The sequence below is a fragment of the Xyrauchen texanus genome, chromosome 34 (genome assembly GCF_025860055.1).
Source record: "Xyrauchen texanus isolate HMW12.3.18 chromosome 34, RBS_HiC_50CHRs, whole genome shotgun sequence".
In the NCBI taxonomy this organism is placed as follows: Eukaryota; Metazoa; Chordata; class Actinopteri; order Cypriniformes; family Catostomidae; genus Xyrauchen; species Xyrauchen texanus.
In genome coordinates this window covers 23,542,724-23,567,852 of record NC_068309.1, presented here as the reverse complement: position 1 = coordinate 23,567,852, position 25,129 = coordinate 23,542,724, and the positions used below count along the sequence as shown (strand labels likewise).

Sequence of the window (25,129 nt, the reverse complement as noted above, 5' to 3'; positions counted from 1 at the left end):
TTACTGACGAAAATGTTTGTTAAGGAAGGGTTTTTGATTATGTCAATAATAACAAAGACGAGACGAAAATAGATGCATCTTCACAAGAACTAAATGAATTAATTTAAGCGTACTGTTTACATTTACATTTACATTTATGCATTTGGCAGACGCTTTTATCCAAAGCGAATTACAGTGCACTTATTTCAGGGACAATCCCCCTGGAGCAACCTGGAGTTAAGTGCCTTGCTCAAGGACACAATGGTGGTGGCTGTGGGGATCGAACCAGCGACCTTCTGATTACCAGATTACCAGTTATGTGCTTTAGAGAACTACACCACCACCACTCCTTAACGAGAGAAAAATAATACTGCAAGACTGCACACGAATAGAAGATTAAACTACTAGAAAGAATGAATTAGTCCAATAATCCAGTATGTAAGCAATTTCCCTGGTTGAACTGCATTAACAGAAAGAGTTAAACAACATCAGCATTATGAAGCACTTTAAAACGGGTTAATTATCTCACAAGTTCAGAATACAGTAACTTCTAAAAAGTAGCTAATACTTCAGTCATTGTATGCCATTATTTCTGGAGCTCAGTTTCTGAGTTTTCACATTGTATTTTATTGTATCTGTTATATGTTTGATACATTTTTTTAATTAATGAGTAGGGAATTATTTTCTCCCAAATCACTAAATAGCAACAAAAACTACCACAGCACTTTCCTAAACACCTGTTTGTCACTGTGCACTGCAACATTTTCCTGGTCCATGAAATGATTGCATGTAATGTTTAAAAGTTGATTTTGAGGTAATTTGATCTAATGTAAAAACAATTTCTTTGTTTAAAAAAAAAAGTGTTTTTATTTATTGGATTTTTTTTTTTACATTTAGCACAATATTGTAGCTAATGAGAATCCCTAAAATTATCTCATTTATTTTGAGACAAAACAGTTATTTGTCATTTTCAATTTTGTTCAAGGTGATCAAAAGTTTTTCAATAACTGTTCAATAAGTGAAAGCATAACATTTGGGGTAAATAACAGGGCTAAAGGCCCCTATTAAACACGTTGTTTTTCTTCAGTGGGGGGAATAGATTTGTTATTAATAATGTTCAAAGTGAGCTCACATTTACTCATCCAACCACAATAGATATGAATTTGATTAAATAATACTTCTAAACTTCTATACTTCTAAAATGTCAAATGTGATTGAAATGTGCTGGAAATAGTGCATCCTTTGTTGAACTGGTTATTATGAATAAGCGTTTTCTTAATTTGTAACTCAAAAAAACATCTTGCTATCTCAAAAGTATTTTCATAAGTTGACAGATTTTGCACTATAACTATTGTCTCTATATCTGCACGGTATCACTTTAAATCCCCTAGGAGCCTTTTACCCTATATTTGGGGTAAAAGGCCACCTTTTCTAAAATAATAATAATTTTAATGAAAACAACCTTCTGTAATTATTTCTACTCACACAAATTATTCTGCTCTATAAATATTCTTTAAAAAGTAAATGTATTTGTTCAATCTTGATACACTGTGACCAGAAAAAAAGGGAATTTTCCTTAAGATGTGTCCCACTGAACATGTTTCTAAATGTTTGAATATTGATATTAAAGTTCATTGTGTGACAGTTTGACACATTTTTGTCATTTTGCACCAATATTATCATCAACTAAACTGTTATTTTCATTGACTAAAATAATATGGCATTTTCATCAGAGTTAAACTGACTAAAACGAATGAATATGACATGAAAAAATATTGACTAAATTTAAAAAGAATAAAACTACGACTAAAACAAAAAACTGTACACTGGAACTAGTCCCCATAGGTTGTGTATTCATTGCGCATTAAATCTCTTAAACAGCAGGCTGTGACTATCCACTTTGGATATGGAATGCACATGATTCGCGTCAGGGTGTCAAGCGCCACTTTGAACTCCACATGAAAAGCGCTGCAGACAGCATCTTGTTCTGATTTTAGCACTGACACTGCCCAGGTAATGGCACTTCATCTGAATTGTCCGTTAATCATTAGCTGATGCTTCAAAAGGTTAGAAGCAACGGGTTCAAATTTATTTCAAGTGGGGTCGTTTCCACATTTCTTGACCATTGGCTCGTAATCACTGTTGTGTATTTCTGATGTGTACATCACTGTAATGTCCCTGCAAGACACATCGCAAAGATTCCGCCCAATTCCAACCAGTGTTTGGAACTCACATGGAGCTGCGTTCATCACGATTTAAGATTAATTAACGTGTTAAACGTTTTAAATTAATCGTGTGTGTTAACGAGTTAACTTTTGACAACTCTAATATGTATAGTATATATGTTTATGTGAATCTCAGAAACTGGACATTAGGGCAGTCAAGTCAAGAACTTCCATAGACAAAATGGCAGTGATATTTTGAGTGCTTGGGAGACTGACCTAATATATAAGATCATACATGAGATATTCAATTAGATTACCGTGTCAAGACAAAAAGGCATGTTATTGTATTGTCTTTCTTTCTCCAACAAATACACCTTCCCCCCACCTCTCATTTATTTGCAGAGATGTCTGAGTCTTTCTGTGTCCTTTCACTTGAGGGAGGTGTTCCTTACCCTGTAGCCCTGAGACTTGATTTGCAAGGGTTTGGAAAGAGAGAGTATTGTGTTCCGCAATGCAACACAGGCTTTTATGTGGTCCTAATTTCTGTCTTTCGACACGCTTTACCTCCCAATACAAACACAGGTGTAATTTAACATAGGATTGTGAAAGACATAACATTGTATAGACTGTGGTTTGCCCTCAAATCTGTGGTTACAGAAATATGTCAAATTGTGTGGCTACATAAAGACAGTGTCTCAGAGTGATGCTAATCACCTGTGTTGTGTCTACGGAAACAAAGTGCATGAGGGCCCCGTAAAAAAAGGAAAAAGTAATGCAGGTTTGGAACATTATGAGAGTGAGAACATGATGACAGAATTTACATGTTTGGGAAAATTGTCAACGTACACACTAAATCTGAGTATATGGTATAGGCAATTCGGAGAAAATCCTTTACATTATGAAAAATTATATTTTTTTAACTAGTTTTTAAGTTTTTTCATTGAAACTTGTTTGTGTGTAAAGAGTAGAGTCCTTCGTTTTTGTTTGATATGCCGCTTTAAAAAATGCATAAATCTTTTGAGCATCGGCGTGCTGATAAACATGTCCACATATGTGGATTCTAGGACATTATTCCCTCTAAAGTTGAAAAAACATCTGTGTTAGCACTTCGTTTTAATATAAATAAACTGAAAAAGTTAAGTTTCAGGCTGCAGATGATGTTTGGACCACTCAGCATGTTTGGCAGACATGGGTCAATGGTAATCAGTACATAGATTCAGAATTTATAATGTATCATTTTAATTTAATATGGTTGGCAGCGATTGGATGATGCTGGCCATTAATTTGAATCAGAATTAATTATGCTAATTTCTGATGTAATGTCTGTAACGTTTCAAAAACATGAATAAACAACACTCCTGGAAGCAAACAATTTTATAAAAAAATCAGACTTTCTATAGCTTGGTATTATTTAAAATTAGTCCCTCTGTCCACATATGTGGACATAATATTTTAGAAAACTATTTACAAAAATATATTTTTACAAATAGTTACAAATCAATAAGGTAAATGGAAAATTCACAAAGAAGTCACGCTCAGGTCTGTGATAGATTGTGTACATATCTGGCTATATGTGGCATACGCCAAACCCGCTCATGCTTATGACTTTCTGTCATTGTGTCTGACTGTATAATTTCTCTCTGTTTGATTAAACCACATTTTGGTTTATACACTTTACATGAATATTTAAAAATGATCCAGGTTCCTTCATATCTCGGCAGAGATATCCTGCTCAGTTTTGTGATTGTGAGCTATACACAGTGTCTGGGGCTTTATTTAGTCTCTTAAATAAGTGTGGCTAGATAGGAACTTCTAAGGTTTGAATATGCTCCACATTGTCTTCCCAGTCTGTGATAAAAGAGAGCCACATCTCTGAAGACTTTAAGTTGTACTTTAATAAAAAAAAAAAGTAAAAAAAAAAAAAAGAGGAAGAGGAAACTGAAATGAAAGGAGGGTTTTTAAGTGATGAATCATATATTTACATATCATGTACCTATTTTGGATATTATACCACTGAATGTTAACTGATAAGCAGTATGCGGGCAGCACATCGGCCACAGCGCTTCACAAAGGCTGAATCACACAGCTTGTCGAGCCACGAGAGAGAACACACCATCTCCTCAGGCTATGGATATCAACTGTTCCTCAAAAACAAGCTTTGCTTTCCATAGAAATGCATACTGTCTTGTGTAATGTTTGCGGGTGTATGTCAGGGCTGGCTCTTAAACTTAAACACGCTTCTTCTCAAAATGTATATCCTCATGCCAGGAAGTATACTAGATATTTTAAAGGGTATATTACCATTCATTGATCAGGCTATTGAATGTTTCAGAGTTTTGGTTTTCACACGAGTGGGAAGACCTTCATTACTTAGAAGTGGCTACCATCAAATTTTGTTTCAATCTTTAGAATTTGTATCTTGTTTTCCAATAAAATATCTCAACATCTTTATACAGTTTCAAAACATACTTGTGAGGTTTACGCTTAAAACAATAAATAATGGGGTAAGGAAAATAAACTTATTTTAAAGGGAATGCACATTGTTTGCAAATAGTTTAATCTTGAACATCCTTAAATTTTTTAGGATTTTTTAGTGCAAAACTAGTCAAAAATACTGATTAAGAAAGTGCTAATCAAATTCTGAATATGGATTTCACCTTGAAGTCTGAGACAAAGTTTTATTATTTAATTACTAATTTTGATTCGTCAAATCAGCAAAAAAGATTCAAATGTGTTTTATTAGGTTATCTAAATGTGTTTTATTAGGTTATCTAAATGTGTTTTGATACTACTGTTATATCAAACACTCTTTCCTTGAAAACAAGAAGAGAGAGAAATGGAACACTTGATTTGAAAACATAAGGTTAATTTGGTTAGTCAATTTCAAACAAAAAGAGGGCTTAATTTGACATTAGTAAATACGGAAATTACACTTTGTTTTGATTGGTTTATACAGTGGGGCCCAAAAGTCTGTGACCACATAAACATATTGGGGGTTTATTCTATTTTTTTAAACCTGGAAATAAAAGGAAAATGTAATGTTAAATAATAATAATAAAAGGAAAAGTTATGATATTTATTATATTATTAAATATTAAATAAAGATTTTGAAAGAACTATTGGTCATTAATGAAAAGCAAGTACATGTTTAATTTACTATAAAAAAATTATAAATGGAAACAATGTCAGTAGTGGACTCAGACATTTGAAACCCACTGGAACATACACTTCAAATGACTCAATACAACACTAGTTGGTTAGATGTTGCTGATTTAGTTTTTATTATTATTTAGGCTTATTTGTCTTATGGAGTTGAACATTTCAGTGAATAATCTTGTGGTGTTGCTCTCGGTAGGAACAATACAGCAAGAGACAGAGCCTGATATCTATTCTTTACGAATACACTCACACCACAAAAGTGTGTGCAAAACCAGACTCCTCTCACAGTGAAATCGGAAGCAATAGGTTGACTTTTCTTTTTTTTAAATCGTTTTTTTCTTACTGAAATGCAAAACACTGCCTCCAGTGGCCAAAGTGGTAAGTGTTGTTGGGTGTATGGACACGTGTTAGTTCCATATACCGTGTGAAATGTTCACAGGGGGGTGTCAAAAGCGAGCTGTGAAGCTAGATGTTTTCATCTATACAGGATAAAATACAGTGAAGAGGATTGCGTATTTTATAAATTGTTCCCCACAACCCAAACCTAAATCTAACCATCAGTGTAGTAAATATGGAATTGCACTAGTCACTGATTATGCGGATCCAATTACCTCCTAGTTTCATTGCGGGATCTAAACCTGGGTCTCTCATGCTGCCGATTCAATGCACTTCCAGTCGCACCACAGAGAAATGTAAACATGCTGGAGCTGATGCAAAAATGGCTGCTTGTCGTTGAGTTGGCATAATGTAGCCATTCAAAGGGTACCGGAACTCTCAGAAACAACATGCCGTCTTCCCGTGTTATTATGTTGGCAAAACATACACTTCCAGCACAATCCTGCACCTTATTTTGACATTGCAATGGCATGAGTTATTTTCTTGGAATCCTTAACTATGTATCTAAACAAGATATGTGTCATAACACGAAAGTGAAAATAAATGTTCAATTCTTTGGAAACCTTGAGAAGTTAAAAGAACTTTAATTTGTGCCATGGCTAGATAGCAAAGTTTGTGTGGTTTTTACATCCTTCCCTCTCTCCTTACTGCAAAATGAATTAGCCTGCTTAAACTGATCCTTGGCACTGACCCTCTGGTTATGTATTTCCAAGCCATTTCTGAATTACAGGCACGGCCACCTAGAGGAAGTGTCATGTGTCTCTAAAAGTGTGAGTTGCATTAAAGCTCTGATGAAATATACTACCTGAGGGGTGGTATGGAGAAATAATCAGCATGCTCAGGTAACCCAAACAAACATGTTTAAGAAGCCATCTGTACTATTTAGATGCTTAAATTGGCAGTCAACTTCATGCAACCTAAAAAATAAAAAATCTCCAACGGTTATAATTAAAGGGATGGTTCATCCCAAAATAAAATTCTGCCATAATTTTGTTACCCTCATGTCTTATGCAGAAAAATATAGGAGATCATGTATATCCCAATAAAATGGCAGTGGATAGTGTCTTGCTTTAATGCCTACTAAACAACAAAATTCTCTTTCTCACCACAACGCATACCTTCAGATCACTTGTGATATGATGCACGAGTTTCATGGATTACTGTTATGATACTTTTGAGTCCTTTTTTAGCTTTAAAAATATGTTAAAATTAACTGCCATTGTATTGAATAGACGGACTATGATATTCATTAAAATATATTGTATTCATGCAGGTTTGGAACGACATGAAAGTGAGTAAATAATGACATAACTTAGAGTAGAGTTTCCCCTTATATCAAGACATGGCACATGATATATCATACACATGTGGCATTAGTTATAAATTTAAGTGTTATTTGACAGTTTTCAGTGCCTAGTTTAGTGGTCTACATACTTATGTTTGATCTCTTTTATGAGTTTGAATAGTCTAATGTGACTCCGTCATGGACTGTAACTGCATTAAGCTCGGAGCATGACTTCGGATTCATGAAAAACATAGAGCATTCAAATCAGATGCCTCACCCTTCTTATCTAAACAAGGGCAAGTACAACCCTGTTTGTACAAAAGCAATTCGGAACAAGATTCCTCATGTCAGTCATTCTCTGTAGAACTCTTATGTATGATTCATTCCTAAATTGCAGCTTTATGACCCCCATTTGACTTAATAGACTTTAGGCCTCAGATCCACAGCCAGCTTACCCTGCTAAAACAAATACATCTTAAACTAGCTTAAAATGGTTTTCTAGTCTTAGACACTTTCCCAGCCTGGTCTTGCACAGAGGTTTTGCACAGTAACCAGATTTTTGTTTAGAAACAATACCAAAATTATTATCAAGAATATGATTTTTGTAGTATATTGTTGCCTTGAGATCACTTGTCGTATTAGATGGAAAAAATATAATTGTGTCTGGTAACAGGTGCATGTAAAAGGGCTAGAAATAGCATTTTAGCTTAGCATAAAGCTAAATGATCTCATGACAATTTACACAAGGTGAACTGTTTCTGCTGCTCCAAACTTCAAAACCCCACAGAGTGTACACAACCAAATTTTTTGGGGGATCATATGTGGATTTTCTCTATTAAGCTCCCAAACGGAAAATTCCTTAATGGCATTATATCAGCATTTTTACTCATAACCGTGTCCTCTGTCTGCTCGTATGAATGTAACACAGCTGAATAGACTCAATATGACTATATTTACATGGACACCAGAAAGCAGCTCACACCTGAGCTAAATTATGTCTAACACCTGTCTCTAATTGCAGTAGCTTGAGGAGAGCGGCATAAAAAGCAGCAGCAACAGAGCCCAAGGGGGAGCCCGACACGAAGGCCAAGAAGCTGCTGTGTTGAATCTGTGAATAAGCTATTGATTTAGAATTAAAAAGCAACCTTACCTGAAACCTGTTGCTGTTTCCGTCCCTTCCTCAGTGGAAAACCCTCACAAGCTTATTCTGAGAATGTGGGTTATTGAGAGAAAACAGCATTCCGGCTACATGCACTGTGTAAGCAGCATTCCCAGAGCCCATCTGAAGGGGGAGCCTACAAGGTTAGCATAGAATAGCATAATGCAGTGGTCCACATAGACATTCTATGGACAGTACACTGGCAAAGAGACAAGAGGCCGTGTTTTTGAATATATGTTTATGGAGGAGATGATTTCCAATGTGCAATAAAATGCTTTTGTGAGGAAACAATTCATCACTTAATGAACTGAAAACCTCTTTGCTAATCTTCAGCATCTTTTACACCAAACAATCCTTTTGGAGTGAACCATGTGTGGAGTTTACTATTTGCTGTTTCATAAGAGAAGTCACAGATGAGTTTGCGACTGGTAGGTGTCAGATTACGTCTCTCCCCATTCATTTGCATGCGCAAAAGGTGACTTACTGTTGTAACGATTTTGTAAAAGGTATTGGGTGTTGCTCAGCCCGCCACTCTGCAGATGTCTGTTAGAGATGTGCCATTGGCCAGTGCCCACAAGGATGCCACACTCCTCGTAGAGTGTGCTCGAACTTGCAAGGGGATGCAGCTGGGTCTGGTAGGCCAACGCAATGGCGTCCACGATCCAGTGAGCAAGCCTCTGTTTGGAGACAGCATTCCCTTTCCACTGTCCACCAAAGCAGACAAGAGCTGCCCAGAGCATCTAAAGCTATGCGTGTGATCCAAATAGGTGCACAAAGCACGCAACGGTCACAGCAATGCTAAGGCTGGGTCTGCCTCCTCCCGGGGCAGCGCATACAGTTACACTACCAGATCCCTGAAAGGGGTCGTAGGAACCTTGGGCACGTAGCCTGGTTGGGGTCTCAGGATGACGTGAGAATCTGCTGGACCGAACTACAGGCAAGTGTTGCTGATAGAGAACGCTTGCAGGTCCCCAACCCTCTTGATGGATGTGAGCGCAATCAGGAGGGCTGTCTTCAAAGAGAGGGCCTTTAGTTGGACTGACTAAGGAACCTGATGATCAGGTTGTGCTTCCCTAACGACTTACTGTCCACTGAGTCGTGGTGAGCTGCTATGGCGGCTGCATAAACCTTCAAGGTGGAGGGGGACAGCCACTCCTCCAGCCTCTCCTGCAGGAATGAGAGCACTGACCTGACTGTGCACCTCTGTGGGTCTTCAGATAGGGAAGAACACCAATTTATGAATAAGTGCTACTTTAGGGCATAAAGCTGCCTGGTAGAGGGTGCTCTGGCTTGAGTGATCGTGTTCACGATGGCTGGTGGTAGACTTCTTCCATCCAAGGGCCAGACATGGACTTTTCAGAGGTCTGGCCTCATATTCCAGAGGGTGCCCCATCCCTAAGAAAGAAGGTCCTTCCTGAGGGGAATCCCCCTGCCAGGATGGTGCTGTTGCGAGGAGCGTGAGATCCGAGAACCAAGTCCGAGTGAGCCAGTAAGGGGCCACGAGAGTGACTTGTTCCTAGTCCTCCCTGACCTTGCACAGGACTTGTGCAAGTAGGCTCACTGGGGGAAATGTGTACTTGCATGGCCCCCGGGGCCAGCTGTGTGCCAGCGCGTCTGTGCCGAGGGGGCTTCCGTCATAGAGTACCAGAGCAGGCGATGGGTGAATTCTTGGGAGGAAAACCGATCTACCTGTGCTCTGCAGAACCGACTCCAAATCTGCTGGATCACCAAAGGGTGGAGTCTCCACTCTCCGCTGTGCGATAACTGCCATGACAGCACATCCACTGTGGCATTGAGGTTCCCCGGGACATGAGTGGCACCGTGGTGATTTATATACGATACTGTTGCTGTGCTTTCTGTGCGGCAAGCCAGGGCAAGCATAGCGGACAGCTCGGCGTCTGCCTCAAACTGGGCTGGCACACCCAAAGGCACTAGCCCAGTCGAGTCCTCAGTGTCGGAGTCTGCCAAGATGCTCTTCGATGCAGGGGCGAAACTCTCATCCAGCTCGGGGGGCTCCCTGAGAGACGTCAGACTGGCCGTAATGCGAGCCAGTCTCATCTCGGACCAGACGGGGGCAGGTGAGCATGCTGGGGAACGGGTGATCCACGGGGATATACCCGGCAAAACCGCGCCGTTATACTCCCAAAATCTCCTCCTGCGCTGGCCCTATACCCGTGGGTAGAAGGTGCGATGTGAGGGGGGGATAGAGTGGCTTTCCTCCTGATGAAGGAAAGCCTCGACTGCAACATTGCCATGGTCATGTTCTCGCAGTGAGAACATGAACCATCCACAAGCACTGCCTCGGTGTTATTGCTGCCCAGACACGCGAGGCAGCGCCTGTGGCTGTCAGAAGCACAGAGGTAACGACCGCATCCAGGAATGACTCAAAGACGGAAGGGCATCTTGAGAAAGATGCATCTTTAAAAAGACGTTCAACGTCAAAGTGTACTCTTAAAGAAATATATACTCTTTTAGAGGGCTGTCGAAGCACCCAGGGTCATAGTCTGCACTGGCGTGCAGAAGAAGAGAAAAGCTGCTGAAAGTGCTCCAACAGCGTATGCTCTATTAGAGGTGAGTGGAACATCAGTGGGTTTTACTCAGCTTGCTGAAACACAACCGCTCGGCTCCGAAGAAAAACCTGTCTGAACAGATGCACGCTTCCCTCCTTTTATACCTGTATGTCCGGGGGGGAGGTGCATGCATTCTCATTGGCCTTTTCTCAAAGATTAGAGGTAACCGAGGCTCGAGTGAGTGACAGAAGGGGAACTCGTTATTCTAATAATGGGTTGACAGCAGTGAACATTAAATGGTGTGAAACAGAAATGTAATGGACACTTAGTGTTTTTTCTGAGGGAATACACATCACTAGAGTTTGTCACAGGAAACCTGATACATTATGTGACTGACACTACAATTCAAACATTGTGCCAAAGATTTTCAGGTTGTTCTGAGATACAGCATCAGAAAAGTCATGCATCATTCAGCTCATGAACTGATGTTTGGCTAAAACAGCTTGCTTTACTGGGACAAAGAAGTGGGACAATTGTTCCTAAATTAGGATGACTGCTGATTATTTTTGTAACCTTTGTCAAGATATTAATTGGAGAATTGCTTGTTGTGACAGGGTGGAGTGCGGGGCCGGGTTGTGATTCTACACACCTGGCCCCTTATCAGGCTAATCATGCCTCCGAGAGGGGTAAAGGCCGACTGTGGATGGTAGTGCGAGAGAGAGAGCATTTACGGGCAGCTGTCAATCATATGTTTGTGTTTTGTTTCTTTTAGTATAAATTCTTAATTAAATATCATTTATATTGTCAAGCCGGTTCTCACCTCCTCCATTCCCTTAATCCCTTTTTAAGTCATTAAAACAACTTTTTTTAACCACTCCACAGATCTCATATTAGCAAACTATAGTTTTGGCAAGTCATTTAGGAAATCTACCTTGTGCATGACAAAAGATTGTTTGACTTAATTGACTATATCACAATTCCAGTGGGTCAGAAGTTTACATACACTAAGATAACTATGCCTTTAAGCAGCTTGGAAAATTCTAGAAAATTATGTCAAGCCTTTAGGCAATTAGCCAATTAGCTTCTGATAGGAAGTGTACTGAATTGGAGGTGTACCTGTGGATGTATTTTAAGACCTACCTTCAAACTCATTGCCCTTTTGCTTGACATCATGGGAAAATCAAAAGAAGTCAGCGAAGACCTCAGAAAAAAATTATGGACCTCCACAAGTCTGGTTCATCCTTGGGAGCAATTTCCAAGCACCTGAAAGCACCATGTTCATCTGTACAAACATTAGTATGCAAGTATAAACACCATGGTACCATGGAGCCATCATACTGCTCAGGATGGAGATGCATTCTGTCTACTAGAGATTAACATAGTTTGGTGCGAAAAGTGCAGATAATCCCAGAACAACAGCAAAGGACCTTGTGAAGATGCAGGAGGAAACAGGTAGACAAGTATCTATATCCACAGTAAAACGAGTTCTATATTGACATATATATCTCCAAAACCACCATAAAAATGCCAGTTTGACTACAGACTACAGTTTGCAAGTGCACATGGGGACAAGATTTTACTTTTTGGAGAAATGTCCTCTGGTTTAATGAAATAAAGGTTTAGCTGTTTGGCAATAATGTCAATTGTTATGTTTGGAGGAAAACGTTTGAGGCTTGTAAGCCAAAGAACACCATCCCAACCATGAAGCATGGGGGTGGCAGCATCATGTTGTGTGGGGGTGCTTTGCTGCAGGAGAGACTGTTGTACTTCACAAAATAGATGGCATCATGAGGAAGGAAAATTATGTGGATATATTGAAGCAATAGGTCAAGATATCAGCCAGGACTTTAAAGCTCGTTCGCAAATGGGTCTTCCAAATGGACAATGACCTGCGATCATTGGAGAAAGACAATATATTCTGTCAAGCTTAAAGTTGGACTCCTCAAAGATTGTTTCCTCATTAAAAAAAGTTTAATTCCAAAAGTCATGAAATGTAATTTTACAATATTTGTTGGAAATCATGACAACTTACAAAGACTCCAATCATATCAGTAACCTTATAAAAGCTATTTAATTCTACATGGAGTGGGTCTGCATATGGAGGGTGTCATGTTAGAATCACATGACCAGCAGAATACTACTCGCTTAATCTCAGTAACCGTCCTGTTATTTTCACTCATTGATTAAAGTAATCATGGCTGACTGTGAATATAAAATTTCTACAATGGCATCTGAAACTGAAATCTATTGATTTTAAATGATGCTGCATCCAAGCCGCTAGGTGTCAGTGTAAGTCCAAGATGACACAAAGACAAAAGTTACTGAGTGCACCTTTAACTGAAGTATGTAATTTCTGCAACAGTAGTGCTACCGAATGGAATTGCAAAAAGAAACAATGTGTTCAGAACAGATTTCTGAATATGCCCCTCATCTGCTGTTGAGCCAACTAACAAATAGCCCTGTTCTTGACTAACACCATTGGTCAAGTAACGTTGTCCGGGTGGAGCTAAACGGGTCACCAAAACAAACACAGGAATTTTTTGTCACCATAGAGAGACAGTGTTTACAGTTTAGGAGATAATTTATCTATGAATGACTTACAGTTGTCTCTGAATGTAATGATGAGTTTGAAGAAAATATTTTAACACTGAAAAAGTGTCACTGTTTTGGCAGTAAATAGTATTTATCATAACAGAAATGTAAGAAAATCTTTGTTTTAACTAAACCTGTGCTGTACTGTACTTTTGTACTAGAAGTGCTGCAGTTTTTCTCACTGAGCGAGAACTGACATTGATGCATTGTAATGTCATGTCCTGAATGGGTGCGTTTTCTGGTGTTTTACAACAGTTATCATGCTCTTGAATGCTATATGTTTGACAAAATTCTCCTGCTTCAGACAGAAAACGTATGCTGATTTTCATTGATCTTACTCCAAGCTGCGTTTGTCAAGTGTGGCGTCTGTGTAATGTTTAACAGCCAATATCTCACACAACTCACTCAAAAGGTGTGTTTCAGGTCCATTTCTCTCAGTTTGTGAAACATTCTCAGCAGATTGGGTGTGAGTTTTGGGTACTACTTGCTTTGTCTCAGTACAACATGATCCCAAAGGAAATTGACATGCTGGTTCTGAATGTTCACGTACGCTGAAATTGACCCCATCATCCGAATTACTGACAAGTGCCATTCCCCATTAGACATTTTGCATCAATTCAAATGTGTTCACCTTTCCCTGGGGTGCTACTGAACAATCTCAGAGAAAGGTTTTAGTTTCTGTGGAAGCCAAGAAGTAATCACATTCATTCCGGGATGCAGGTTCGGATCCCGTGGAAACCAGGAAGTAATTGCTTTCACATAAAAACATATGAGTGCAATTCGGAATTGTCGCTTTGGATCGAAAATGACATTTTTATTCCACTTACAGTTAGGTTTAGTGTTGGGGTTTGAGTTAGGGAGTAGGGTTTATAAAATATGCATTCCTGTTAACTATATTACACCATTTACAACTAAAAATGCAACTCACTTTTGGCGCCACCCTGTGGATATTTCATCTCAGCACTTCGCACTTCAACCACTGGGGGCAGTGGTTACATTTTTAGTTAGCACAGACCGATTTCAGCAGTACAATTTTTGACCTTGTATTGAAAAATTCACAGGGTGATCAGTCAATTTAGTAATCTCAATATTATTGGACTCTTTTGCTTACAGAATTAATAATGTAATATTGGCTGGCTGCAGAGCATTTCTACAATGCCATTGGTAAACCAAAACTATTGCTTTTGCGTCATGCTGCAAACTTTTGCACTCCAGGCCACTAGGTGTCCGTAAGTCCAAGACAACATGTCAAATCAAAACAAAAAATAATTAGTGAACCTTTAATTAGCTATTGACTATGTGTATTGACAAATAAGGAATGGACAGCTTTTATAAAAGGATATTTGCTTTGGATTCAATTTGAGAAGGCTCAAAGAGTTACTCTGACACCTACCCCTGCCCTGGAGCAGCAGGTGCCTTTTTCTAATCCAGAACAGTAGGGCACGGCCAAATAGAATCGCTCAGTCTTGCTTGTCCAGCTGCAAGTCTTTGAAGCTGTATGATTGCTGTCTGAGTCCACATTAATCCCATAATGCATTTCCTGAGTAACTATGCATGGTGGCGTCTGGGCATGTGGCAGCCCATGTAATGATTTCACCATCATTCAGCTCTGTTGTCCTCCATTTGTTATTGTTATTGTTTTCAGTGGTCTCTGAAAGCCAGTACAGGCTACTTGAGGATGAAACATCTGTCATCAATGGGTCATTTTACATAATTTCAAAAGACGTGTAAAAGACAAGCCAAGTTTCTCCGCCCTCTTAGATTATGAAGATAATATACTGAGAGTAATGTTCAAGCTGCTATTTGCTTCTAATACATTGTTTTTTTTTTTGTTGACAAATCTTGACAATGCATTGCTTTGACACAGTTTTGCAGGAGCGGGGCCAGAAGGGTGGTACGGGGTGTGCGTGTGTGTGTGTGTCCCACCCGTCAGATGAAATTACTGGATTCCACCCCGTTCTTGACGCTTGCCACCCCGGGAAAAAAATCCTGGACACGCCCATGCAGCTTTGCCGAAAGCCCTTGACTCATTCTAGGGATTTTGATTGTGGCTAAGATTTCTCATCAGATAAATTATGTTGCATATAGCATGTTTAGCTAATAAATGATTCAAGACAGAGTCATGACTAATAATGTTCATAGTTTAGTAGCGCTTCTCTCTAATGTGGAGTACAAGAACTGTGAATAACTCAGGGTTTTCAAGCAGGGCTTCAGTGGTTTAAATGTGCTGCATTGATCCCCAAGAGCACTGGACTGTAGGGAAGACAGAGCTGCCTCACAATGCCAGTGTCTTTGGTGACATCATCTGGCCAGCTAAGAGAGTTTTCTGGAATTCTTTCTCTTCTCTCTCTCTCTCTCTCTCTCTCTCTCTCTCTCTCTCTCTCTCTCAGGGTCCCTTCATATCTTCTCTGCTCTATCAGCGCATCAACCACACCAGAATGTGTTGGTGTTAAAAACACTACTTTAACATAATATGTTCTTTTTCTTTCTTTCTTTCTTTCTTTCTTTCTTTCTTTCTTTCTTTCTTTCTTTCTTTATCTCCTTCGTTCTTCCTTTACTTCCTTCCTTCATTTTCTTCCTTCCCTTCTTTCTTTCTTTCTTTCTTTCTTCCATATTTCTTTCCTTCCTTCTTCCTTTACTTCCTTCCCTCCTTTCTTCCTTCCTTCCTTTACTTTCTTCTTTCCTTCTTAACTTTTTCTTTTACTTTCCTTTTTACTTTACTTCATTCTTTCTTCTTCCCATCTTTCTTTCTTTCCTTCATTACTTCCTTCCTTTTTTCCTTTGTTCTTTCCTTCTTTCTTTCTTTCTTTCTTTATTTCAGCTGCTGCTCCTTTACTGAGACGTATGAAGAATGCAGTGTTGGTGGATGAAGGAAGCAGGCTGATTGTCAAATGCGAGGCCTCCGGCAACCCCACCCCAGAGTACAAGTGGTACAAAGATGGCGCTGAACTGAAGAAGAGCAAGGAGATCAGAATCAGAAACGGCAAGTGAGTCAGCATGTCCAATAGCCAACATCAGCACTTCATAAAGCACTCATCCTAGACCTCACATCTAGAAGTACATCATGACCTTCACGTGAGAAAAGAACTTCTTACTTTGGGCAGTGTAGACACTGCACGTACTCTTCTGATTAAAGTGTTTGAGCATGCACGTCTATTATATTGTTAAATAGTTTTGAAAGATGAATGAGGTAAAGATTCAAAAATTATTTTTAATTGTGAGAATGATCAAGGCATCAGGTTCTCAACTGGTTTTGATTCAGGGCCCAGGCTTTACATTTGAAATCGAGTAGCAATCCAACAAAATTTTAAACACCATGAAATGCAACTTAAACATGAACCCATTTTTAATGTAGTCTGGGTAATATTTTTTTAACATTGCCTATATTTTAATCATTTGTTTGAAGAAGGGAGATTGTAAAGCAAACAGTCCATGTTAGCATCTGCCTAATTTGGCTAGCTTCTACCAAATGGTAGATTAATTTGTGCCAAAATACCACGGAGTTTGATTGAACAGACAGCCTTTTATGTAAATAATAAAAGATATGGGAAGTGTTTAGTCTTCCCTTTTTAAAAGTTGATAAGATTTTTTATTTTGCTATCTTAACTACACATGATTATACAGTACAGACTTGTGTCCTGTATTTTGGGATTTATTTTCTGATGTCTACTTTATTCAGAGTTTTAGACACATTCCACACATAAAGTTTCTCCCTTTTCCATTTGTTATAGTGGAATCATTGACTCTTTCTTCTCTCTCTGCCTCTCTTTCTGTCTTTTGAAGGAAAAACTCCAAAGTCCAGATCGGCAGTGCAAAACTGGAGGATTCTGGGAATTACACATGTGTGGCGGAGAATGTTCTGGGGAAGGACAATGGTACCAGTACCGTACATGTACAAAGCAGTAAGTACAGGCCGGAATACGGCTGCAAACTTTTCTTTACACAAGTACACATTCGCTTCAGGTGGTATTTTATTAAATGGAATGAAGTCAGGAGCATGTGCTGATTTTCAACAGTTTCATGATTGTTTGTGTTTAAAATATATAAATGTAGGATACGTTTTTCTCGCTGCCATTGCATTGTGATGAGAGATGAATACTTTGCCCTATATCATAACAGAAGAATATTAAAATAAGACAAGAGTGTGTGTATGTCAGCCTTTTCACAAATCTGTAAGTGCATAGTTTGCTTCTTTTCCAAACTGAAGTTACTCCAGGTATCTCACACACTCATTGGCTGAGAATGTGTGAACGACAGTGCTTTTTCTGTTTGCATTTTGGAGTTGTCTGTGGAGATTTAGAGCAGTGGCAGGATCCAGAGTGGTGCGTGCATGTGTATGTTTGTGTATGCTCGCTCTGATTATCTGTCGGCATGTTAGGCACCCCGGAACAAGTCTTACTGTGTCACGACAGCCAGCTTTACTCAGAGGCAGGGAGGCAAGACCAAGCCCATTATGGCCCTAGGCTCGGGGAGGAGATCCCTCCCCTCATACAGTTCTCATAATGTACATGCAACATAGATCAACAGCCTGAATGAGGCCACCACCAATGAAGTGCTGAAGTGCTCAGGGGAGCAACAGATAAATCTATCAACTAAGGAAATACCTACAGCTGAGATTTTGTGATACATTGTTTTCTCAGCCTCCTTCGCTCTGATGGTGCAGAATGGGGTTACGATACCACAATTTCAGTAGTCAATACTAATGCCAGTGACATTTCTTGATTCTCAGTACCTATTTTAATACCACAGCAAAAACTAACATGCTATTAAACACTTTTTTATTGAAAAAGTTTAATATTAATGTAAACATTAACAAATTCAATTACAGTGGCATTGATTTTTTTCTGAGGTCATCAGTAGAATGGCTTCTGTAGAGTAAGGCTACAGCGTTTGGAGGCCTGCGGCAGTGCTACCTTAGCAGCTGCATAAACCAGTGCTTTCTGAATCTATCTGAGAAGAGCAAGAGAGAGAAAAAGATGGAGAGGTTGATTGGGAAAAGCAAAGAGACGCATTGGCTTGAGGAGGTGCTGTATGGGAAAGAGAGTGGCAAGAGGGGAAAGGAACGAAACAGAACAGAAAGCCATAGATGGAGTTAGAGCATAAAGTGGAGGAGACCCAGCTGCTGTTTTAAACCCATTTTACAATGTAGTTGTGGATTTCAGGCTCTGTTCAAGCACTCAGCCAATCGTGTGCTGCCTCTTTCTCCAACAGCCAATCAGATCGCGGGACTCCCTGGCTAATGTTTGTCACTGCAAATTAATCTCTCTCTTCATAAAGGCTGTTTTTCATCACATGCCTCCCTTTTAAACAACTCAGTAAACACACACATGCATATTTTGGCTCTTTCAGTAGTAAGTTAAACAAAACAAGTGAACAGAGTAATTGAACTCATTTATAATAACTGATCAGTCCTGAAGTTACGGCTGTTCAGGGGAGGTGAACTGAGGCTGTCCAGGGAACGAGAGAGACCTTGTGACCTTGGGACTGCAATTAATGAATACAAACAACAGACGATTTAAGGGCCCATCCCCTTCCTGTTCCACTCCCCAGGGGCAGGTCGGTTGCATGGTTGCCTCTGAACACTGCCGCCTCTGACTGTACAGCAGACCCATGGTAGCTGTCTCTCAGCCCAACACTACAGGACTGTCACCCTTCAGTGCATCCTGCACGGTGGTCCTGTGTGAGTGTGTGTGTGTGTGTGTGTGTGTGTGTGTGTGTGTGTGTGTGTGTGTGTGTGTGTGTGAGCGTGTATTTATCACTTTATGGGGACCAAATGTCCCCATAAGGATAGTAAAACCCGAAATGTTTGACCTTGTGGGGACATTTTGTCGGTCCCCATGAGGAAAACAGCTTATAAATCATACTAAATTATGTTTTTTGAAAATGTAAAAATGCAGAATGTTTTCTGTGAGGGTTAGGTTTAGGGGTAGGGTTAGGTTTAGGGGATAGAATATAAAGTTTGTACAGTATAAAAACCATTATGTCTATGGAAAGTCCCCATAAAACATGGAAACACAACATGTGTGTGTGTGTGTGTGTGTGTGTGTGTGTGTGTGTGTGTGTGTGTGTGTCTGTATGTGTGTTTGGGTACGTGTCATTGTTGAAGGTGACTCTGGTTGATCAAAGCATTGTAGTGCAAGTCACCAAATGGGTGAGTTGGGACAGAGAAATGTCAAAAGGTTATGGGCTCCTCTGTTGTGGACAAATACTCAATCTGCAAACAAGCCACCCATGCAGACAGTAATATTAGTGTTACAAGTGTTCCGCCACACCAAAACACTCTCAAGTAGCCCCACTCAGCCTGGACTAAAATCTTAACATATCACAGTAGGGTTTATATTAATTTCCCATAATGATATGGTGTGTGCAAACCAGTTAAAGTCAACATGAAATAGCATTCACATCTTATTTTATGTCCACAATCTGATTTATTTCAGAGTGAAACAGGATATTCAGTTAGAAAAAAGCAAAGGAATTAATTGGACTGTTAAAATTGGGCATTACATACCAGAATGGAAAAATTATTTAGTAAAATAATTAAAAAATAAAGAGGCTGTGGTAAAGTCGTTTCAGAGGTCACTCACTGCCCACTTTATTAGGTACACCTGTACACCTACTTATTGTGGTTATCTAATCAGCCAATCATGTGGCAGCAGTGCAATGCATAAAATCAAGCAGATACAGGCCAGGAGCTTCAGTTAATGTCCACCATTAACTGGCAAAAAAAAAAAAACTCTAGTGAGTGACAGTTCTGCTTACGGAAACATCTTGTTGATGAGAGAGGTCAACGGAGAATGGCCAGATTGGTTCAAGCTGACAGAAAGGCTACGGTAACTCAAACAAGCACTTTGTACAATTGTAGTGAACAGAATAGCATCTCAGAATGCACAACATGTCGTACCTTGTGGCGGATGGGCTACAACAGCAGAAGACCACATCGGGTACCACTTCTGTCAGCCAAGAACAGAAAGCTGAGGCTGCAAATAGAATAGAAAAGAAGAGCAGGGAGCCCTGCAACAGATGGTATGGCCCCCAAAGCGACCAACACTGAATATCAAATCAGTCTGGGATTGCATGAAGAGACAGAAGAAATTGAGACAGCCTAAATATATAAATGAACTGTGGCGAATTCTCCAAGAAGCTTGAAACATCCTATCTCTAACAACCTATCTAGGAAAATTGGTGCTGTTTTGAAGGCAAAGGTGGTCACACCAAATTTTGATTTAGCATTCCAAATGTTTACTGGACTTTGTATAATGTTTTATGGCATTATTTCAAAGAAATCCTCACTCTGCAACATTTTTAGAGAGTGCCTAAAAATTTTGCACAGTACTGTCTGTATGTCTGTATATGTAAAAAAAAAAAAAAAAAAAAAAGAAAAAAATATATATATATATATATATATATTGAGCAACATGCTCAACAAGCCACGTGATAAGATGCTTGAGTTGACGGTCTCAGAGGCGGAGGCAGCTGGGATTCATCTTCCACCACCCGGATTGAGCCGAATCACTACGCAACCACAGGGACTTGGGAATTGGGCATTCCAAATTGGGAGAAAAGGGGGATAAAGTAAAAAAAAAAGATACAAAAATAATATGATGATGGATGGACGGATGGACAGATGGATGGATGGATGGATGGATGGATGGATGGATGGATGGATGGATGGATGGATGGGGCGGGTGTGGCTCAAGTGGTAGAGCGGGTCGGCTGCTAATTGCAGGGTTGGTGGTTCGAATCCTAGCCCACATGACTCCACATGCCGAAGTGTCCTTGGGCAAGACACTGAACCCAAGACACTGAAAGTTGCTCCCAATGGCAGGCTAGCGCCTTGCATGGCAGCTATGAGTGTGTGTGTGAATGGGTGATTTGGACACAGTGTAAAGCGCTTTGGTAACCTCTGAGGTTAGAAAAAGCGATGTATAAGTGCAGACCATTTACGATAGACAGACAGACCACAAACATGTATTAAGAAAGCAAATAGGATTCAACTTGATTTTAAGTTGACTTTAAATATTACAGAAATTTTTATAAAAATAAATGTATCCCAGAGACAGTTAGAGAAGAGTAGAGACGATTTCCCCCTCAGATCTCCTCTGTGCTGACTGTTGTATGGGAATTCTTTGTTCTAGCCCATTTGAAGCAGGTTTGGTATGGTCTTCATGCTTCAGAGCATACACGATTCATGTTTTTCCATGGGTGCTGGACTTTTCAGTCTTCTGGGGAGACAATACAGTTTTTGCATGTGTGTCACTCCAGAAATGTACAAGTTGTTGATTTTTATAATACCTCCGGCAGTTGAACATATGGGTTGTATTTTCAATTCCGACCTCTCGTTTCAGTTTTGATTAAATTAAATTTGAACAAACTCTGCAACATGTTCACATGCACATGATCAGATCAGATTTAATCTTGTCAGAATCAAAGATATAGTTTTCAGTGTTGTTGAGTAAACTACGGTATAATATGGAATCCAGGTGTTGGACATTTATGATTCACTGTAGTAGAGATATAAGGGATAGTCCTGGCAGAGATGATGGCTCTATATCAGTGGTCCTCAATCTGGGTTCGGGGGCCCACGGGGGCCTCTAGAGGACTAAACAAATGATTTAAAATAAGATATATTAACATAATCTTACTTAATGAAAATGGAAAAGCAGGGCACGAAGATCGTCTATACTTTACATTAAAATCCCATCCCTAGAGGGCACTGCTTACAGCTACAGAGAAAGTGATAGGGACAGAGGCAGAGCATGAGGTGAGTGGAATGTGTTTGATGGAAAACGCAGCTGGACGGACAATTGCTCCAAACTCATCAGTCATGCTGGGGCCCACCAGCTGCTATCTCTCTCTCTCTCTCTCTCTCTCTCTCTCTCTTATTACCTCCCCCCAACCACACCTACATGTGATGAAAGCCAATCCATTTCTGCTTAACTTTACTAATGTAAAACATCACTTTTCTTTAATGTAGGGTTTTAACTCCAGGCATAGCGACAAACTGGAGACAACCACCTTGACCCCTCTATCTCAGGTCTGTGTCTTTCATCTGCCACGTCTTTCCTGCTCTCTGTGGTTTACAGAATAAAGTATCATTGTCCGAAACCTCCAAATACCCCTGTTCCCTTCCCACCATTGCTTTTATACCGGACACATATCAAAATTAGATAATTTCCATTGCAATCCATGGAATATCCAGTTTCAGTTTGATCTCATAAAATTAACGTGACAATGAAAATATTTTTGCAAACCAAAATGACGGGCATCATTACACGTTTGGCTGCAGTTTCCCTGTGAAATGTCCAGCAGGAACTGAAAGGATGTAGTAATCAGACAATGTTTTTAAGGTGAATATTAAATTGAGGATTTAATGAGTAAAATGCACTTCACTAACCTAAAACTTTAACCTTAACCTAACTAATATTGTCCTAAAAGATATATGAGAGTGTTTAAATAGTGTTTAAAAAGATAAATGAGAGGTGAATGAAATGGACATACTTACTCTTAACCAACGCCTAAACCTAATGATAGTGTTTTAAAGGCAAATTCGACATGTCATGAAAATACAACCCCATCATGGCACTTTCGCTTCACTTTCGTTTCAAGCGTCCTTGGCTGGGCTTGAGGATTCTCAGAGTCCTGAGTCCAACACACTGTCAGGTGAGCTAATGTACAATGGAAGTTAAACATATTGGAATAAGTGTGTAAATGTCGGTGGGTCTGTAATGCAAGCATTAAAATTGATCGTTTTTCAAATAATGTGTTAGACTAAAAGTGTTTTGATATAATAACATAACAGGGTGTGAGTAATAGAGCGACAAATAAGTGTTTATAAAGTCATAAACAGCCATAGTATCCATGATTTGTGTGAAAGTGAATAAAAAGCAAAGTTGTTGTAGCGCATCTAATGTTATTTTCACCAGAAAACTGCAGCAATATGTATAAAGCAGCACGTAAGTTTGCAAAAATGTAGTTATCGTAACGTTCATTCTATGAGACTAGGTTGCCCAATGTATATTTTTGATGCGCTGGAGAGCTGCTCCAGCCACTTAATTTAATTTACTCTGAAATAAAATGATTTACAATGTTTTATAAGTGAATTTTTTAGCTATGATGTTTATTCATTTATTAATTTGTCTGGTCAACTACAGTATCACTTCAATCTACTATGATAACTTCAAGTGTAGAAAGTGTTTGCATCTCTTATTTTCTTTAGCTGTCTCCCTTTCTTTCTTTCTCTGTCCTCATTCTGTTTGTGATAAAAAAAAAAAAAAAAACACACTTCGTTTTCTCTGTCCGGCCAAACCACAAGATTAACTGAGCTTAAAGGATGCTAGAAATCTTTTTGGGAGATTGTCAGTGACTGTGCTAGAATGTGAAGTACCTGTAAGGGAATTGAAGACATTGATCGGTGTGGGCAAGCAGTTGGGGCCATGTCGGCCCTCACTCAGGGAGATTCTTTTCAAGGCCACTGTATTTACAGTCTAGAACGAACAAGTTGTGATTCAGCACAAACAGGGCGGATTTACATAAACACATAAACAAACAAATTAATGACAAGGACTGAAATAGCTCTGTTGTTTTGCCTATTTCCACACTATATCTTTATGGGGGGCGTATCATGATTGGAGTATCATGTGAATATCATATTACATTCATTTCGTACCATCCTTTGCAAAAATGTTCGCTCAGAGTACAACAGCAGTGCACTTGTTTTTTTTTTACTGTGATGGTATCACTTTCAAACCAAAAATGTACCATGGTACTATCATGTTTTTTGGCCACAGAACAATGCTCATAAAATGTTTTTTTAACATGTACCATGGTACTACTATGGTATTCTTAGAAATGCCTTGGGCACCATGTGAATTCTATGGTACATTCCAAAGTATAGTATTGTACCACCGTGTTACTTTCTTGTTAGACTAGAGTGGATTTGGTGTTTTGTGTGAGTCAGGGAGTCTGTTTTGGATTAAGAATGCTGGTCAGTTGAATCATGGGCGACGTGTTGCCCATTAGGAGCCGTATAAGACCTTTGACTTGAGGGTCAGATTCTTTGGACCCATTATCCATTTTTAAGGTGCAGAGTGCTAGGTGCTCTCTCTGCCCTGTGGATCCATGTCTCTGGTCACATAAGGAATACATATATTACCCATTCATAATTGCTTGCTTCTTTTCAAGGTGTTGCTCTTTGTAGTTGTCTGTCACAGCTCTCGCTCCCACTCTCCCCTCCCCATGCCACATGTTTCTGATGGTCTTGCCCACAGTATTCATTACTTCATTAAGTCTGTTTGGGTGGGGAGAGCCCCTCTGTTTTTCCCATCAGACCAGATGCTGGTATATATGTTGGTGTGCAAATTGGTGTTCTAGTGGGGTGGATTTGCAGCAGCTGGCTGTGACAATCAGAGCTGGTGGTTTGGTAGGCTGGTGCTGCTGTTTCTGGGTGGGGTTATCCAGGATCTGAAGCCCCACTTCCTGCAATCGGTCTCTGTCTGCCAGCTCACATTAAAGCCCCCGATGCCCCAATTTCACGCCCTGTAGTGTGTGAGGGCGGCTCTGTGTGTAAGTGCTGACAACTGTCCCGGGAAAAGTCCAGAGGTACGGTGTCACTCCACACCAGCAGTTTGGGAAAAGTGTGTAATGGAGATTTTGGACCGGACGCCCTATGAATGCTTGCAGAGGAAGTGCGAGACGGGAGGGATCGAGTAGGATTTGGATGAGCCTCCGATGGACCCAGATGTGTCTGTCTATCCACTGCCTGTTCTTTTCGTGGGTCTGTGCGAGGGGCAGAGAGTGGGGCTTGTTTCCGGGGCTGGAGTGGAGCGTGGCAGAGAGCTCAGTTTCCCTCCAGCACAACCCACTCCACGCCGCTCTCCAAGGCCCT

The 25,129-nt window shown here is 39.8% G+C and overlaps 1 protein-coding gene across 3 annotated transcripts in view; it reads left to right on the top strand.

Moving 5' to 3' along the window:
• nrg2a (neuregulin 2a) overlaps positions 1-25,129 on the top strand; it is a 129,415-nt gene that overhangs the window by 45,767 nt on the left and 58,519 nt on the right. For all 3 annotated transcript variants that reach the window (XM_052104319.1, XM_052104320.1, XM_052104321.1), the window contains exons 2-3: positions 16,067-16,232; positions 17,029-17,147. In XM_052104319.1, coding sequence (XP_051960279.1) covers positions 16,067-16,232; positions 17,029-17,147 — 285 coding nt within the window. The remainder of the gene's footprint in view (positions 1-16,066; positions 16,233-17,028; positions 17,148-25,129) is intronic.